Below are 18,917 nucleotides of genomic sequence, written 5' to 3' on the forward strand. Positions count from 1 at the left end.
ACTACAGTTTGTTTTGAATGAGACAAGACTAAGTAACCTAATCCATCTCAATTTAGTTTTAATAAAGTAACTGAAAATTATTTGAAATGGGTCTCAGACATGTCACAAATATGGGTACTATTTTTATGCCCGTGTATTTTCACATTTAATAAAAATATTTATGGTTAAAATAGTACTTTTTTGCTTTTGATTCATTTTTAGTCTTTTGGAAAAGTCTATTTTCCAACTTTGCTTTACATATAATCAGTGACTAAAGTGACAAAAGGGCTCCTCCTGTATGCCAGTTGAAAATCAGGAGCGCAAAAAGCAGAAATGGCTAAAATCCCACCCTCCCCACCTGCCCATGTCCTCGGACAGCTAGGGTTAAAGTGGATAGTTCTTCAGTTTCAATACAGTTAAAATCTAATACGTAAATTGGCTTTGTTTGAAGACTTTCCCTTTTATACCATAATTTGTACATTTCTGGGTAAGTCCTCAAAGGGGGTGGGAGAGGGGATGACACTGCTGCCTATCTCAAATTTCTAATGACAAACAAAAGTAGCTTCTCAGTTATATATTTTACGTATCCTAAAACTAAAGGATGGCTAGAATGCCTATATAGAACTTTCCGAGAAATCTCAAGATTTACAAATTCTTAATAACAATATGCATGATATGAGCAACTGGCCTTAGTCTGAAGACAAAAAAATACCTGCAACAAGCATAAGGGCTGCCAGGAGAACAGAGAGGAAGTCCCTGTAAAGAAATATCTTATTTATAAATCTGGATTTTCAGATACAACATATCAATCATGTGGAAATGAGCCATGTAAATTTAGTCATTTAAATCACCAGAAACTGGGAGGGGAGCCATCGAGACTGAATTTACATTATTATGCAATTCTAGCTTTTCTATGAAATATACAATCTAGCATGTTGGACATGACAGTAATAAGCATGGGAATCAGGTGCCTTTGCCTAGCCTATCCTTTCTATAAGATTGTTACAGAAGTGAAAACAGACTACCACCTTATAGTCTGTTGGGGCTTCTGCCCAGAACACCACAGCAGACCTCAGGTGAAGTGGACTGGAGCATCTGGCCTAAGCCAGGAGCTTACGGAGTCTCTTACCTTTCACCAAGCCCAGATGTTTAGACCTGACTCCAAAGAGGAGTGAGCCAGAAAGCACAGAGAGTATGGTGGAGTTGGTCAGCCCAGGCCAAGTTACCACTGCAGTCTTTGACAGCATCCCTTAGGATCTCTGAGAGCCACAGGAACAATCTAGTTCCATCTGGGTAGGCCAAACCTGGAGCACTGGATTTTATCACAAACACAAACAAGTAACAAAGGCAGGGTGACTGGAAGAGAGAAGGGGCTTGTGATCTCTTGTTAGAAATGAATGAAACTGCTGGGAACAGAGTACTTAACTGCAAATACTCTATGGGCTATACTGTCAAATAGAGAAGGATTAGACTTGTTCAGAGGAGCTCAAAAGAGCAAGACTAGAGACTGCTAGTAGACGGCTTCTGGCTCATTGTGGACATACCTGTACTGAGCTGTCCAAAACTGGACCAGCCTTTCTCTATGGGCAAACAGTTCTCTCTCACTCTGGGCGGCTCCAAGATGGCCTGAAGCTCTACTTGACAGGGCCTTGTAAGGGAGGATGGCACACTGGCTGGAGGCTATACTCTAGTAAATATTCCCCAAACCTTACTTATTAACAGAATCATCTGGAGAGCTTAATAAACAATCATGATTTCCCATGCTCACCTCAGCCCTACTGAATCAGCTTCTTAAGGGGAAAGGTTCCTGATGACATTGAAGTTTCTTCTAGTCCCAAGATCCTAAGATTCTAGAATAGTTGGATAGTTTTTGAACATTTAGTATTCCTATTCATCTATTATTAATATGCAGCAGGAAAACAAAGTTTACATTCTTATCTTAGTTTCTATAAAAGTAGCCAGTTCTTTTTTAAAAAGAATATGCACATACCCTGTAAGTCCACAAATATTTTATAAAATAAAATTCAGAAATATAAAAATACAAATACAGCATAAAACAGATGATTTAAGATAAAATAATGATTACAATGCAACATTACTTCCATTTTAAAACAACGGTTAAGGTATAAATGGGCTTAATTTTTTTTTTTATTATTCAGAAATAATCATGAGTCCTTTCTCAGAAGAAAACAAAATATGTTTCTCTAATTTTAAATGCATTCCGTAAGAAAATATGAATGTACAAAGAGCTGGAATACACAAAGATGTAGATGGTTTGCTAAATCCCCATGAGTCAGATATGTTCTGCTGGGTTACCTGGCAAAATATCACTTTAACTGGTGAAAAGCCACTGTTTTAAGCAATCAGAAAAAAAGGAATAATCTAGTTTTAAATACTCAAAGGTCATTTCTTATATAACTTAAATTATTTAATACTTTCAGTACATGTATTTTTAAATTGAAGAATATTCCACTGATCTTTAATGAAACTTCCAAAAGTCTTAGTAGTACTTCCATTCTTCCCCAGCAGGTGGCAGATTTCTGGTCATTTTTATCTTCTTATCAAAGCCAGTGCTAGAGTTCATCGTGTGCCAAAACTGCAGGGGAGGAAAGTTTATTTAGTTCTTGAAATCTTAAATATAAAATTAGCCTAAATCTCACTGATGTAGAGGAGACGCAAAAAACACAGGTGCTGACTGAAGATCCTTTTGTTAGTTTAGTACCCATTTGCTTCATTATGAGACATGAGAATAAATCCTTGTCCATTATGGCATCTACTGTATTGTATCGTAAAGATGTGCCTTCTTATCCACCTAGCAATGAGTTCTCATGAACCTATGAGCACAAGGACCATACCTTATTTATCTCTGTTACCTCTAGGACCTAGCATTCTGCCTGGCAATGGAGACCTTGAAAAATACCAATTACTCACCATACACAAAGTTTCCTATCATTAATGTAATGGAACAACAGATCACGAGACATACGTGGTCCTCTTCTATGATGGGAGGAGAGAGTATTCAAAGATAGACATACGTACTATACAAATGTGAGAATCAATACTAGCGAAGGCTCTTAGAGACAAAATGGTTTCTTTTCCTTCTGCACCACTGAGCTGTCACATATGGATTTAAGAACACTTAGAATACAAAATCATATTTTCAGGTAGAAACTGATTAAAATACAACTTAAATGCTTTCTGTTCCACAATTCAAGATGGCAGACTATTTAGTTTCTCCACTAAATTCCACTTGAAAAATAAAAAAGGAATAACTGATAATAGGAGAAGTGGTTATATGACACATCATTGGAGCACAATTGTCAATGGATTTCTAAAAATGGAAATCAATATACAAGCTCCGATGATGAGTTGATATTCCTGACAGAGGAGGCTGGGATAGCTTCCTAACAGAAAACACTGGTGGGAAGTAAGTCAGTGAAGCAATTAACTGAAGTACTCTGGAAAATCTGTGCCTGTCAGCTCCCCACTCTCATTCTTCCTAGTGCATCCAAGTGAATCTGACAAGCTGTTTATTCCAAGAGAAAAAGCAGAAGACTATTCTTGAAAACAAATTGAACAATCTATGGATGAGGGTGGGGTGGGGCGGGAAGCACAGAGGCAGAGAGAGAGAGGGTAACAGAGAGCTAGATACAGACAGGTAGATATTTTTGTATGAGTGTTGATGCTCTTGAGTAAAGTATCCTCATCTTTTGGGTAGGGTAGTGGTTGGGATAGGCTTTGATTTATTCCATGCCCATACATCTAGAGGGATCCTGCCAGTTATATACCATGCTAATGTACCTAGAGCTACCAGTTAACCCTCCCATTCAAAGGAGAAGTCTATTGGAGAAACAGACACATTTACATGGCATAGGAAACCTATGCCAGCTATCTATATTAATCAGTCTAATTGTTCATTCTTAAATATACACAAAGAGCCAAGGATCTCCAGGCATCTGAGGAAGACCAATAGCAAAAAACAAACAAACAAAAAAATGAGGACAAAGATGATCACAAAAAATGACTCACATAATGGAAACAAAGATAAGAGAACCAAAAAAATACTTAAAATAATTCCAATTAATATTTTCCAGAGATATCTGAAAAATCAATGAAGCCATAAAACAAGAACTGAAACTCAAAGGGAGCAAGCAGGGAAAAGAAAGATCTGTTGGAAATTAGGATGTGACTGTCCCTCTCAAAAAGACTAATAGAAGGGTTAAAAATAAAGTAAAAAAAAATTTCCCAGAATACTGAGGGGAATATAAAAAGAAAATGTAACCACAGAAATATGAAGGATCATAAGAAACTGTTAAGATTAACTATATGCCAACAAGCTGGACAACAAAGGAAAAATGGATACCTTCCTAAAAACATATAACCTACCAATACTGAATAAAGAAGAAACAAAATCTGAACTGACCACTTACTATAAGGAGATTGAATCAGTAAACAAAAACCTCTCGACAAAGAAAAGTCCAGGACCAGATAGTTTCATTAGTGAATTCTGCTGAACATTTAAATAAGAATCAATACCAATCCTTCTTGAACTTCCAAAAAATAAAAGATGAAGGGATACTTCCAAAGTAATTTTATAAGGCCAGCATAACCCTAATACAAAAACCAGAGAAGGATACGATAAGAAAATTACAGGCCAATATTCCTGATAAACACAGATGTAAAAATTCTCAATAAAATATTAGCAAACCAAATTCAACAATACATTGAAGGGATCATACACCATGATCAAGTGGGATTTATTTCATGAATGCAAGGATGGTTCAACATCTAGAAATCAATCAATATCATATACCACATTAACAAAATAAAGGATAAAAATATGATAATTTCAGTAGCTGCAGAAAAAACAATTGACCAAATTCATGATCCATTTATAAAAACTCCCAAAAAAGTGGGTACAGAGGAAACATACCTCAACATAATACAGGCCATATAAGACAAGCCCACAGCTAACATCATACTGAACGATGAAAACCTATAAGCTTTTCCTCTAAGGTCAGGAACAAGATAAAGATGCCCATTATTGCCACTTTTATTTAACACTGTACTGAAGTCCTAGCCATAGGAATTAGGTAAGAAAAAGGAATACAAGGCAACCAAATTGGAAAAGAAGTAGTAAAACTGTCACTATTTGCTGATGACATATATAGAAAACCCTAAAGACTCCACCAAAAACTGTTAGAATAAGCAAGTTCAATAAAGCTGCAAGACACAAAATCAATATACAGAAATCTATTGCATCTCTACACACTAATAACAAGCCATCAGAAAGAAAAATTGAGAAATCTCATTTACGGTTGCATCAAAAAGAATAAAACACCTAGAAATAAATTTAATCAATGAGGTGAAAGACTTGTAACATTGAAAACTATAAGACATCGATGACGACACAAATAGAAAGATATTCCATGCTCATGGATTAGGAGAATTAATATTGTTAAAATGTCCATACTACACAAAGCAATCTACAGATTCAACACAATCCCTACCAAAATTCCTATGGCATTTTTCACAGAAATAAACCATCCTTAAGTTTGTATGGAACCAAAAACACACCGAATAGCTAAAACAATCTTAAGAAAAAACAAAGCTTGAGGCATCATGCTTCCTGATCTCAAACTATCACAAAGCTATAGTAATCAGAACAGCATAGTATTGGCATAAAGACAGACACACAGATCAATGGAACAGAACAAACAGCTGAGAAATAAACCCATGTGTATATGGTCAATTAATATACAACAAAGGACCCAAGAATATACAATGGAGAAAGACAGTCTCTTCAATAAATCATGCTGGAACAAGTGGATAGCCACACACAAAAGAATGAATCTAGATCGCTATCTTACATCATACACAAAAAATAACTCAAAATAGACTAAAGACTTCAATATAAGACCTGAAACCATAAAACTCTTAGGCGAAAACATGGTAAACTTGTTGACATTGGTCTTGGTGGTGATTTTTTGACACCAAAAGCAAAGGCAACAAAAGCAAAATAAATGGGACTATATCAAACTAAAAAGCTTCTGCACAGCAAAGGAAACAACCAACAATATGAAAAGGCAATCTATGGAATGGCAGAAAATACTTGCATATCGTAAATCTGATAAGGGGTTAATATCCAAAATATGTAAAGAACTGATACAACTCAATAGCAGAAAGCAATCCAACTTAAAAAAAAGGGGCAAAGGACCTGAATAGACATTTCTCCAAAGAAGGCATACAGATGGCCAACAGTTACACAAAAAGGTGCTCAACATTACTAATCATCAGGAAAATGCAAATCAAAATCACGATGAGATATGTATCACCTCATACCTGTTAGAATGGCTATCTAATTATCAAAAAGAATTAACAGAAAGAATGTGGAAAAAAGGGAAGCCCTGTACACTGTTGATAGGAATATAATTTGGTGCAGTCTGTTTACTATGGAAATCAGTATAAAGATCCCTCAAAATTTTAAAAATAGAACTACCGTATGATACAGCAATTCCACTCTGGTTATATACCCAAAAGAAATGAAAATACTAACTTGAAAAGATATCTGCACCCTCACCACCTTCATGTGCACTGCAGCATTATTTAAAATAGCCAAGAAATGACAGGTTTTGGAGAAACGTGGCGGAGTGAGTGATGTCCCCAGAGCTCTCCCCTTGAAACAACAATAAGCTGAACATCTAAAACTCAACAAAACATAGCTCAGCTCCAAAGACAAATATAGACTCAAAGTGAAAGGGTGGAAAATGGTATTTCAAGCATGCGGCATTCAGAGAAAAGCGAGAGAAGTGGTACTAATATCAGAAGAAACAGACTTCAAAATAAAAAAAAAAAGTAAAGAAAGATACTGAGGGATGCTTCATAATAATAAAGGGAATCATGCACCAAGAAGACAAAAAACACTTATTAATATCTTTGTTCCCAATCAGGGAGCCCCGAAATATGTAAAGCAATTACTAACAGGACTAAAGAGAGAAACAGACCAAAACACTATCATAGTAGGGGACCTAAATACCTCACTGTCAGATATGGACAGATCATCCAAACAGAAAACCAATAAAGAAATAACATCCTTATATGTCACATTAGACCAACTGGAGATAACTGACATTTACAGAGCCTTCCATCCCAAAACAGCTGCTTATACATTCTTCTCTAGTGCACATGGATCATTCTCAAAGATCAACCACATACTAGGACACAGAGATAGCATCGACAAATATAAGAGGGTTGAAATCATACCAACCACATTCTCTGATCATAATGCTTTGAAACTAGAGATCAACTGCAGAAAGAAAGCAGGAAGAACCACAAATACATGGAGATTAAACAACATGCTACTGAAGAATAACTGAGAGAAGAAATAAAAAGAGAGATCAAGAGATACATAGAAACAAATGATAGTATAACATATCAAATCTTTTGGGACACAGCAAAAGTGGTCATAAGAGGAAAGTTCCTATCATTACAGGCCTACCTCTACAAACAAGAATGAGCCCAAATAAACAAGCTAATGCTTCATCTTAAAAAACTAGAAAAGGAAAAACAAAGCCTAAAGTCAGCAGAGGGAAAGAAAAAATTAGAGCAGAAATAAATGAAATTGAAAACAAAATACGATAGAAAAATTAATGCAACGAAGAGCTGGTTCTTTGAAAAGGTTAATAAAATTGACAAACCCCTGGCTTGACTCACTAAAGAAAAAAGAGAAAGGCTACAAATAAACAAAATCAGGGATGAAGAGGAGAATTTACGACTGATATCACAGAAATACAAAGGATCATACAACAGTACTATGAAAAAGTATATAACACCAAATTTAATAATCTAGAAGAAATGGACCAGTACTTAGAAAAATAGAACCTTCTTAGACTGAATCAAGAAGAACTGGAAACTCTAAATAGACCGATCAACAGTATGGAAATGGAAACAATCATCAAAAACCTACCAAAAAGTAAAAATCCAGGACCAGGTGGCTTCACCAGTGAATTCTACCAAACATTCAAAGAAGATTTAATACCTATTCTCAAACTCTTCCAAAAAATCAAAGAGGAGGCAATACTGCCCAACTCATTTTATGAGGCCAATATTACCCTGATACCAAAACCTGGTTAAGATAACACAAAAGAAGAAAACTACATACCAATATCTCTCATGAACACAGATGCAAAAACCCTAAATAAGATACTAGCGAACTGAATACAGCAACTTATTAAAAGGATTATACACCACAAACAAGTGGGCTTCATCCCAGAGGCACAGTGATGGTTCAACATACGGAAATCGATTAATGTTATACACCACATAAACAAATTAAAAAGAATCATATGATCATATCAATATATGCAGAAAAAGCCTTCGACAAGATACAGCATCCACTGATGATCAAAACACTTAACAAAATCGGTGCAGAAGGAAAGAACCTTAACATAATAAAGGCCATATATGACAAACCCTCAGTCAACATTATACTTAATGGTGAAAAACTAAAAACCTTCCCTGTAAGATCAGGAACAAGGCAAGGCTGTCCACTGTAACACTGGAGGTCCTTGCAAGTGCCATCAGGCAAGAGAAAGGTACAGAAGGCATCCAAATAGGAAACGAAGAAGTCAAACAGTCACTATTTACAGATGACATGAGTTTCTCTATAGAAAACCCAGAAGACTCAAGAACATTATTAGAAACAATAAGCAAATACAGTAAAGTTTCAGGATACAAAATCAACATTCAAAGATTCATAGCATTCCTATATTCTAATAATGAAGTGTCAGAAAAAGAAATAGAAAAAAATAATTCTTTTTGCAATTGCGACAAAAAGAATAATACACCTAGGAATAAATCTAATGAAATATAATGAAAACTACAAGACCCTATTAAAAGAAACTGAAGAAGATACAAAGAAATGGAAAGATATTCCATGTTCTTGGATTGGAAAAATCAATATAGTTAAAATGACCATATTACCTTAAGCATTATACAGATTTAATGCAATGCCCATCAAAATCCCATCGGCAGTTTTTAAAAAAATCAAACAAAAAAATCATCAGATTTGTATGGAAGCACAAAAGACCCCGAATTGCCAAAGCCATCCTGAGAAAAAAGAACAAAGCTGGAGGCATCACTCTGCCCGACTTCAAATTATACTACAAAGCGACAGTAATCAAAACGGGATGGTATTGGGAGAAACACAGACACACGGACCAGAGGAACAGAATCAAGAATCCAGAAGTAAATCCATATTTATATGGGCAAATAATTTTGACAAAAAGGCCAAAAACATACAGTGGAGAAAGGAAAGCCTCTTCAATAAATGGTGCTGGGAAAACTGGAAAGGCACCTGCAAAAGAATGAAAATAAACTGTTGTCTATCGCCACACACCAAAATTAACTCAAAATGGATTAAGGACCTGAATATAAGACCTGAGACAATAAATGCATAGAAGAAAACATAGGGACTAAACTCAAGGACCTTGGACCTAAAGAGGATTTTATGAATTTGATCTCAAAGGCAAGGGAAGTAAGAGCTAAAATAAATGAATAGGACTATATCAAACTAAAAAGCTTCTGCTCAGCAAAAGAAACTGTCAACAAGATAGAGACAACCATCCGAATGGGAAAATATATTTGCAAGCAACAGCTCAATAAGGGCCTAATATCCAAAATGTAAAAAAAACTCATACAACTCAATAACAAACAAAAAAACAAATGATCCAATCAAAAAATGGGCAGAGGATCTGAACAGACACTTCTGTCTAAAGGACATACAAATGGCAACAAAATTTGAAAAGACACTCAACATCGCTAGCTATTAGGGAAATGCAAATCAAAACCACAATAAGGTACTATTTCACGCCTATTAGAACAGCTATAATCAACAGGACAAGTAATAACAAATGTTAGAGAGGATGCGGAGAAAAAGGAACCCTCATACACTGCTGGTGGGACTGCAAACTGGTACAGCCACTATGGAAAACAGTATGGAGGTTCCTCAAAAAACTAAGAATTGATCTACCATATGATCCAGCAATCCTTCTACTGGGTTTTTACCCCAAAGACTTGAAAACCCATATCCGAAAAGATATTTGCACACCGATGTTCATAGCAGCATTATTCACGGTGGCCAGGACATGGAAGCAACCAAAGTATCCTATGATAGGTGACTGGCTAAAGAAGCTGTGGTACATATATACAATGGAATATTACTCAGCCATAAGAAGAGATGAAATACTGCCATTTGTGACAACATGGATGGATCTCGAGATAATCATGCTAAGCGAAATAAGCCAGACAGAAAAAGTTGAAAATCACATGATATCACTTATATGTGGGCCATAATCCTAAAAGCAACAAATGAACAGGACAAACAAACAGAGACTCATGGACATGGACTATAGATTAGTGGTTACCAGAGGGTAGGGGCAGGGGGGAGGTAGACGGGATAAAGGGGGTCAAATAGGTGGTGATGGAAAGAAATGTAACTATAGGAGGTGAACACACAGTGTAACTATATATGCCTTACTGTTAAAGTGTACAGATGAAACTTACTGGATTTCATTAACCAATGACAACATAGAAAAATAATTAATTATAAAAAATAGCCAAGAAATGGAAACAACCTAAATGTTCACTGATGAATTAATGGATAAAAAATGGAATATTCTTCAGGCATGATAAAGAAGGAAACTCTGCCATCTGTGACAACATGGATGGAACTTAAGGTCATTATGCTAAGTGAAATGAATCAGACAAAGAAATGATCTCACTTATATGCAGAATTAAAAAATAAAACACCAATAATCTTAGCAAGTTGCCAGAGGTGGGGATGGGGGATGGGCAAAACTGGTGAAGTAAGTCAAAAGGTACATACATCTAGTTATAAATAAATCATGGGGGTGTAATGCACAGCATGGTCATTGTAGTTAATACTTCATTGTGTATGTAAAAGCTGCTAAGAGAAATCTTAAAATTTCTCATCACAAGAAAAAAATTTTGTAATTATGTATGGTAATATTAGACTTATGATATTTTTCCAATATATACAAATATCAAATCATTGTTATAAATCTGAAATTAATGTTATGTATCAACTATATCTTAATATTTAAAAAAAGAATAAAGCTAATGATCAAGTAGAGTTTATCCTAAAAATACAAAGATGATTCAGTATTAGGAATAATGATTTAAAATTAGAAAATCTATTATTAATAAATCTAAGTAAAATTAAGTAAAAATAACAGTCACCTGTATTTCTGTTGAAGAGGCAGTTAGTTGATAAAAACATTTATTAAAATGGGAATCAATGAATACTTCCTTAACATAGTAAAATATAGTTTTTTAGTCCAAAGCTATTACTTAATGGGTAGACACAGAAATTGGCTAAGCAAAATGAGAAAAACGAGGCCTACTACCACCACTGTTATTTAACACTGTATTAGATATATCTGCTACAGCAATTAGAGGCGAAAAAGCAATAGATTAGAAAAGAAAAAAAGCAACATAAAGATTAGAAAGGAAGAAAAGAAACCATCTGTGTTTGCTGATAAGATATATGTATTCTTGGAAAATCAAGAGAATCCACGGAAACATTACTGTAAATGTCAGAATTCAGTATCATCACAAAAATAAAAATTCATACACAGAAAACAATAGTCTTTCTATATACTAGCAACTACCAGTAAGAAGATATACTAGAAGAGAAAATCCCATTTATAGTAGTGAAAAAAAAGACAAAATAAATACCTAGGAATAATCTTAAAAAGCTATGTATAAAAACTATATGATTAAAATATTATGATCTGACAAAAGAAAACTGGACTGAACATGCAGAAAGAGACATGATCTAGATGGGAAGAAGTTTTCATGAAGATGTCAATACTCCTTGAGCTACCCGATGTAATGTAGTCTTCCCTCTGCCTCTCCCACCCACGCACCACCTCCTCTTCAAAAAAAAAAAAAAATTCAGGAACTAGATAAAATGATTCTAAGGCATGTATGGAAAAATAAACGAATAAGAATACCCAGGAACACAATAAAAAAGAACAATGAGGGGTGACAAGCCCTACTCAATATTAAACCATAGTATAAATCTTCAATAATTAAAGTAGTAACAGGTCCATGTATAGATGGAAAACAATGGAATGGAATATAAAGTATGAAATGAAACCTAAATAACACAGAAATTTAGTGTATGACAACTAAAGGTGGCAACACAAATCTGTGGAATAAATATTCCTTTTTTTTCCAGTATTAGGCAACAATCCTCTAGAAAAGATGGGCAAAGGATGAAAATAAACAGTTGAAAACCAGGACAAATACAAATAACTCTTAAACATATGACACAATTCTCAATTCCATTCACGTTATTGGTTGAATTGTGTCCCCCAAATTCATATGTTGGAATCCTAACTTCTAGTACCTCAGAATGCAATATTATTTGGATAGAGGATCTTTATAGAGGTGATCAAATTAAAATGAAGTCATTAGGGTGGGACCTAATCCAACATAACTGGTATCTTTATAGGAAGAGGAAATTGGGACACAGACAAGTACAGAGGAAAGATAGTGGAAGAAGAGACCTAAGAAGAAAACAGCTATTTCAAAAGCCAAGGAGAAACGCTGGGAACAGATCCTTCCCTCACAGTCCTCAGAAGGCACTGATCCTGATGACACTTTGATCTTGGACTTCCACCTTCCAGAAGTGGGAGACAAAAAAAATTTCTTTTGTTTAAGCCGCTGAGTTTGTGGAACTGTTACAGCAACCCCAGGAAGCTAATACAACTTATAAAAAGAGAACTGCAAAGTTATAAAAGAAGATATGCTATAAACTTAAAAACAGTTGCCTCTTTGGGTTGAAGTAAAAGAGGACTTCCAATTTTATCCCATATATTCAATGTTGCTTTAATGTTCATAATAGACATGACTTACATTTGTAATTAAAAATTAAACCCAAAATCTCTTTTGTAAAACTTATTAATACACATACCCACACATAAACATACACACGGGCATGTAATTTTTAATTAAGATGGGGTCGATCATATAAAATTCTATAACCAATTTTTTTAAAAATATACTGTTAGCAAGTCTCTTCGAAGGCTAGACTATATGTCATTGTATGTACCAATGTTTATGTAATAAATCCTCTACAGATTATTTCTATTTCATTATTAAAAACTGCTATAACAATCATTTATACTATGACATATCATTTTGCTTTTTTAAATATACATTTCTTCAAGTGAATTGCTGGGTCAAAGGGCATATATATGTTTAGTTTTTACACATATTTTTAAATTTCCTTCATTTATACAGCTACTGTATTTGTGTATATGAGAATGCTCACTTGTCAATACCTTCATTATCATTGGGTATTATTAATCCTTATATCTTTCCAATTTGATAAGAGAAACGTTTCATTTCAATGTTCTGTGCATTTAATTTTTGTGAGTTAATTATGTAAATTTTCTCCTTTTTCTGCTTTCTTTCTCTCTCTCCTTCCTCTATCTTCTTTATCTTTCTCTCCCTTTAAAAAGTTATATCACTATATAATTTCTTTCTTCTGTATTGCAATGGTATCTTTATACTAGATAATTAAAAATACATGGGTGTGTTTTAAATACAGAACTTCTCAGGCAATAATGCACTGTTTCCTTTTGTTAAGGAAAACACAAAGTCAAGATGAAACACAATTTCATGCATACATGAGACAGTTTATAAGTAATCATTTCAGCTTGCCTAAAAAGCAAAGCTGAGGAAAATAAAAATTATATTCTGAACTACTGGAAAAAATCATTGTCAGGATTATCAATCACAGCCTGTGAAAGTCTCTAACATACTGACTGAAACACAATAGGAGCTCAGTGCTATTTTTTAAAAAAGAGTAAAGAATAATTGGGAGACAGACACTTGACAAGAAAAAGGAATTATGAGACAATCAAGTTTATAACAGCTTTGAAAGAATATTCAGCATATATTTGTTGAAGGTTTATGAAGGGTGATGAAATGTCAAGTTAACCACGGTTTTTTTTTAGTTAAAGAAATAGAAGTAAATCTAATCCAAGTCACCCTCCAGCTCAGGAGTAAGGCTACTAGAACCAGGAACACATGGGGAAACCTAGATTACCTACAAGGTTGAATTTAGGAGACAGGAGGTAATATTTCCAGTTAGTTATGTAAGGCTTTCATTAAACTTCATGGCTTGGATTTTCCTAATTGGGAAATTCAGTGTGATCTTAAAAGAAGCATTTTTTATTTTTTTACCTTTTTACCTCTCTCGTGTCAGGGGGCTACTTCTATACTACTCATCTATGTGGTGATATGAATTGAAGCATATTCACGGAGGAATAGATTATCTGTCCATGTTTTAAATTTGCAAGCTTAGTCCACATAAAAATGAGATTCTTAATCATGTCACTTTCTTAGAGAAATACTGACCTAATCATTTGACAACTTCACTAAGAAATAAATTTGTAATCTAATTTCACTTAATGCAAAATCTCGATGCAACATATGGTTCATACACCACTGCAGAATGATGACTTACCTGCATTTTAATCTTTCTAATCTCAATGCAACATATGGTTCATACACCACTGCAGAATGATGACTTACCTGCATTTTTCTTCTTGTTTTCAAGGTGATCTAACAGTCGTCGTATTTCATTATCATACTCCACCCATTCTGGGACAATCCTGGCAGCAGCTTCTAATTTGGGTTCCTTTGTTTTGGGATTATTGCACTAAAAGTTTAAATAAAGTTTTGTTAATTATAAAACCATGCCCCAGAAACATAAAAGAAATACTTGAGGGTCCTGCTGTGTCACTAGAGCAAACAAAATGCATTTTATAAAAAGCAGAGTCCTAGGTACTAAGAACTTGAAATACTGGAATTCGTTTAATAGAAAAAGGATCAAGTGAAATGACAAATCATAGTTTATGTAAGCAATAAGTGTTCAATGCAAATACCTCAATCAGAAATTTAAACAAAAATTGTTTAAAGACATTGTGATGGTTCATAAGAAGTTTTTCAATTTTGTAAAATGTTTTGACAAGAGATCTAAACACATGACCATTCTGACAAAGAACAGACTATATTAATAAATATTTTATTGCCTTTTCTTTGGACTAAAAATCTGGTTTTATATACTTAACATTTTCCACAGTCAAAACCATTTGTTAGCCTTTAGAGATGGCTTCAGTTTCTTAAGCAAAAGCATTAATTCCCCTTCATAGGCCTCTGTTCTAATTAGCAATTGTGATTACATTTAAAATCAGTTAACTGGAACTAATTTGTCAAAATACTGATAGTTGTGAAATTCAGAGTATTCCATCAACCTCATGCTGTAAAAATGTTGAACTATTCTGCTTAATAGGCACAGTGGGAAAAAAATGGATGTGACTCTTCAGTCCTCACAGTTTCGATTCCACACTTACTAGTAGAGTAAGACTCGTACATGTCACTTAACTTTGTGTGTGTGTGTATGTGTGGGGGTAGTCTTAATTTCTTCATCTACGAAGGAGGAAATTAAAAAAATATCATCTCCAAGGTTCATATATGATCAATATATGATCAATTGAAACTACTTATTTAGCACTTGATTCTACTATAGAGTTTCTTGGGAAATTAAAAGTTAAAAGGCATAGGTATAGGAGAAGGTTGAGAAGGATCTGATTCTGGATGTATCTGAAGGTACAGCTAATAAGAACTGCTAATGGGTTGAATGTGAGTTGTGAGAAAAGAGGTGTTAAAGATGACCCCAGTGTCTTTGGCTTGAGCAAAGTGAAGAATGTAGATCCATGACTTAGAAGAGACTATAGAAGACTACGGGAGGAGCATCAACTTGGCAAAATTACACAGGCATCCATTTCCTCATTTCAAAGCATTAAGAGATAATGCGTCCTGAAGCTCACTTCTACCTGACATTTTCTTGTGGTTGCTACAACGTGCCTTCCCCAAAGCCTTATGGGAAAGCCATTCGTTATGAGCCATGAGCCTGTTGTCTTAATCCTTTTTTCACCAAACATTTTCAGTTCATTGCACTGTGGATTTATTTTCTATAGTAATATATTCCCAAAGTGGAAAGCAGGATTTGCTCTGCAGAAATTAACTTTACAGGCAATATGTTCTATAAAGGGAAGGTAATGGAACTATTTTCTCTTTTTGTGTAAGAAGCTTTTAAAATAAAAATACTATGTTTTCCTTGGGTTTTTGTGCTAATTTTTTTTTTTTTCTCCTACAGTCTATATCCTTGGGGCTTAAATGGGTCTATCCTGCCTCTCAGGGGAGCTTTGGCAAGGTCTGGAGACATTTCTGGCTGTCATGACTAGGGGCTTGTGGGGTGCTACTGCCATCTTGTGGGTAGAGGCCAGGGATGCAGCTAAACATTCTATAATGAATAGGACGGCACCAAAACCATTACGTGGTCCAAAATGTCAATAATGACCAGACTGAGAAATTCTGATTAAAACAGTCTCACCTTCTATACCATTATTCATGCTTTTTCTATTTCTTAGGGCCATTTCTTTGGGATTTTCTGCATTCTCTTAACTTTTTCCCCAAGAAGCTGACCTAAAGTAGCATGTTCTCTCACTTTTATTTGAAGTATTTTTGTGGGAGAGATGGCTAGGCTGTCTACAAAAATTTATGCCACCTGTCCTTTTCCTATGTAGACCTATTGCTAGGAAGTAGCTGCCCATCCAGGAATGACATTTCTCAGCTCCTCTTACCATGATCAATTTCCACTAAGGAGAAAATTAGGAGTCAGAATGCATTCTCCACATTCCTTTTTCCCTTCACTCCAGATCGTATTATCCAATGGAAATATAATGGAAACCATGTATGTAATTTAAAATGTTCTAGTAGCCACATATAAAAATGGAAAAGGAACAGGTGAAATAAATTTTAATACTGTATTTTATTTAACCCAATATATACAAAATGTTATCAGTCAACATGTAATCAATATAAAAATTAGTAATGAGATATTTTTACATTCTTTTTATTGTACTGAGTCTTCCAAATACAGTGTGTATTTTACACTTTACGGCACATCTCAATTCAGACCAGCAACATTTTAAGTGCTCAATGGCTACATGTGGCAAGTGACTGCCATACTTTGCCAGATGGATACAGATGATGACAGGACCCTAGAGGATGAAGAAGCCACAAGCTGAGTGGAGACTGGTTCCTGAGTCATGATATACAGGAAGCTACTCACTGATAGGGAACCCACTTAGATCTGTACTTGGGTGAGTGTGAAACCACTGAAATTAGGGGGTTTGTTACAGGTCAGTAGTTCAAATTAACCTAAGTATTCCTAAAGATCCCAAGGAGACCTTATGTTACTAATGTATGTCATAACCTTCTATGTTATAACATAACCTTGAACAACATCTTAAAAGTTATGTTTAGTAATGTCCTTGACCTCTCTTTAGAAAATACCCTTGCTTTCTTAACAATGCCATCTTACTTATTTCTGCTACATTCTATCACCTATAGTTGTACTCTAACATGTTGCCATGTTATTTTTTTCTATACATTTCTACACATATCTAGAAAAAAGCCCCTATATTTTATTGTCCTATTTTATTTTGTTCAAAACTATATGAATTCTAAAATTTTGACAGTTTTTCTTCAGCAAAGATCTTGTAAACAATTATTTTATACTCAAATTAACACATAATAACAATAAGGTCTGAAAAACAATGATAATGTCTTGTAACTATTGAAGACCATACAGTATTGGAATGTAAGTTTTAGACAGTTGCACAATAAATAAATTAGTTTGAAATATTTCATTTCTAGAAGAGTTAAACTGTGTAGCATAAATTGCTTAAAATGAAAATGTAAGAAAAAAACTCAAAAATAAGAAAAATAGACACGTATAAGATAATTTAAATAGACAGAATTCTTTTAGTTATCTTTATTTGGGAAAATATTGGCCGGAGAAAAAAACTGATATGTTAAGATACCAGTTAATTCGTGAACATTTCAGCCAGCTCACAGCCTTTCTTTGAAAAGCCCTTGTACAGAAAAGAGTTGACATAGAAGCCTGAGACTGATATTCATAGAAAGGCCTGCTTGCAAGTCTGGCCCTTGGCTGGCACCTGAGAACTTAGATTTCAAGAGTGTTCCCACCATTCTCTGATGAGAATGGCTCATTGTGCCTAAACTGTGCAAACAATATGGTTTATGCTGAACACCTGCTTTTCTTCTGGATGTTGGGAACTTTGGTATGTGCCAGGCAGAGGGGGTGCTTATGTGATGAGCCCCAATAAAAATCCTGGGCATTGGGTTTCTGATAAGGTTCCCCGGTAGATAACATTTCATATGTTGTAGAAATACTTTGAGGAATGAAGCTCGTTCCATGTAACTTTACAGGGAGCAGGCTCTTGGAAGCCCACAACTGGTTTTCTCTAGACTTCACCCATGTGCCTTTTCCCTTTGCTGACTTTGCTTTGTATCCTTTCACTGGAATATATCATAGCTATGAGCATGACTATATTCCCAGTCTTGTGAGTCCTCTTAGTGATCATCAAACCTGGTGGTGGTCTTGGGGTCCCTTTGACACAGCCCTATACTTGCCAGTTAAGTAAAATAACAGTAAACAACAGACTGAGCAGCAGTGTGCTATTCCATTTGTAAAACAAAAAACTATTTCTATTTGAACACTTTCGGAGCTGCTCAAACACAAATGAAAAAAAATAAAACACAGACTCATACCAGATCAATTGTTTTGGCTCTTTGTTTGGATTCATCGTCACACCAGGTTTCACACCACAGCCAATCTTGAGGAAGAGACTTAATGGCAACTTGATAAATCATATTATTGGGAAGATCCTACAAGAAAATGATTTAAACAAAGAGGTATCGGAATCAGAGTCGAAGCAAAGAAGACATTTAAGCTGTCATTTAGATTGTAA

The 18,917-nt window shown here is 34.8% G+C and overlaps 2 protein-coding genes across 3 annotated transcripts in view; one reads left to right on the top strand and one right to left on the bottom strand.

Annotated features, from left to right (window-relative positions):
- DNAJC3 (DnaJ heat shock protein family (Hsp40) member C3) overlaps positions 1-13,149 on the top strand; it is an 88,320-nt gene extending 75,171 nt beyond the window's left edge. Inside the window, exon 13 of the mRNA XM_039837938.1 lies at positions 12,518-13,149. Within this exon, the coding sequence (XP_039693872.1) occupies positions 12,518-12,576 (59 nt within the window). The 3' untranslated portion in view covers positions 12,577-13,149. The remainder of the gene's footprint in view (positions 1-12,517) is intronic.
- UGGT2 (UDP-glucose glycoprotein glucosyltransferase 2) overlaps positions 2,159-18,917 on the bottom strand; it is a 142,288-nt gene continuing 125,529 nt past the window's right edge. For both annotated transcript variants that reach the window (XM_039837928.1, XM_039837919.1), the window contains 3 exons: positions 18,718-18,834; positions 14,608-14,734; positions 2,159-2,575 (listed from right to left, as the gene is read on the bottom strand). In XM_039837928.1, the coding sequence (XP_039693862.1) occupies positions 2,553-2,575; positions 14,608-14,734; positions 18,718-18,834 (267 nt within the window). In that variant the 3' untranslated portion in view covers positions 2,159-2,552. The remainder of the gene's footprint in view (positions 2,576-14,607; positions 14,735-18,717; positions 18,835-18,917) is intronic.

This window comes from Pteropus medius, unplaced genomic scaffold (genome assembly GCF_902729225.1).
Source record: "Pteropus medius unplaced genomic scaffold, Ma_sr-lr_union100, whole genome shotgun sequence".
Taxonomy (NCBI): Eukaryota; Metazoa; Chordata; class Mammalia; order Chiroptera; family Pteropodidae; genus Pteropus; species Pteropus medius.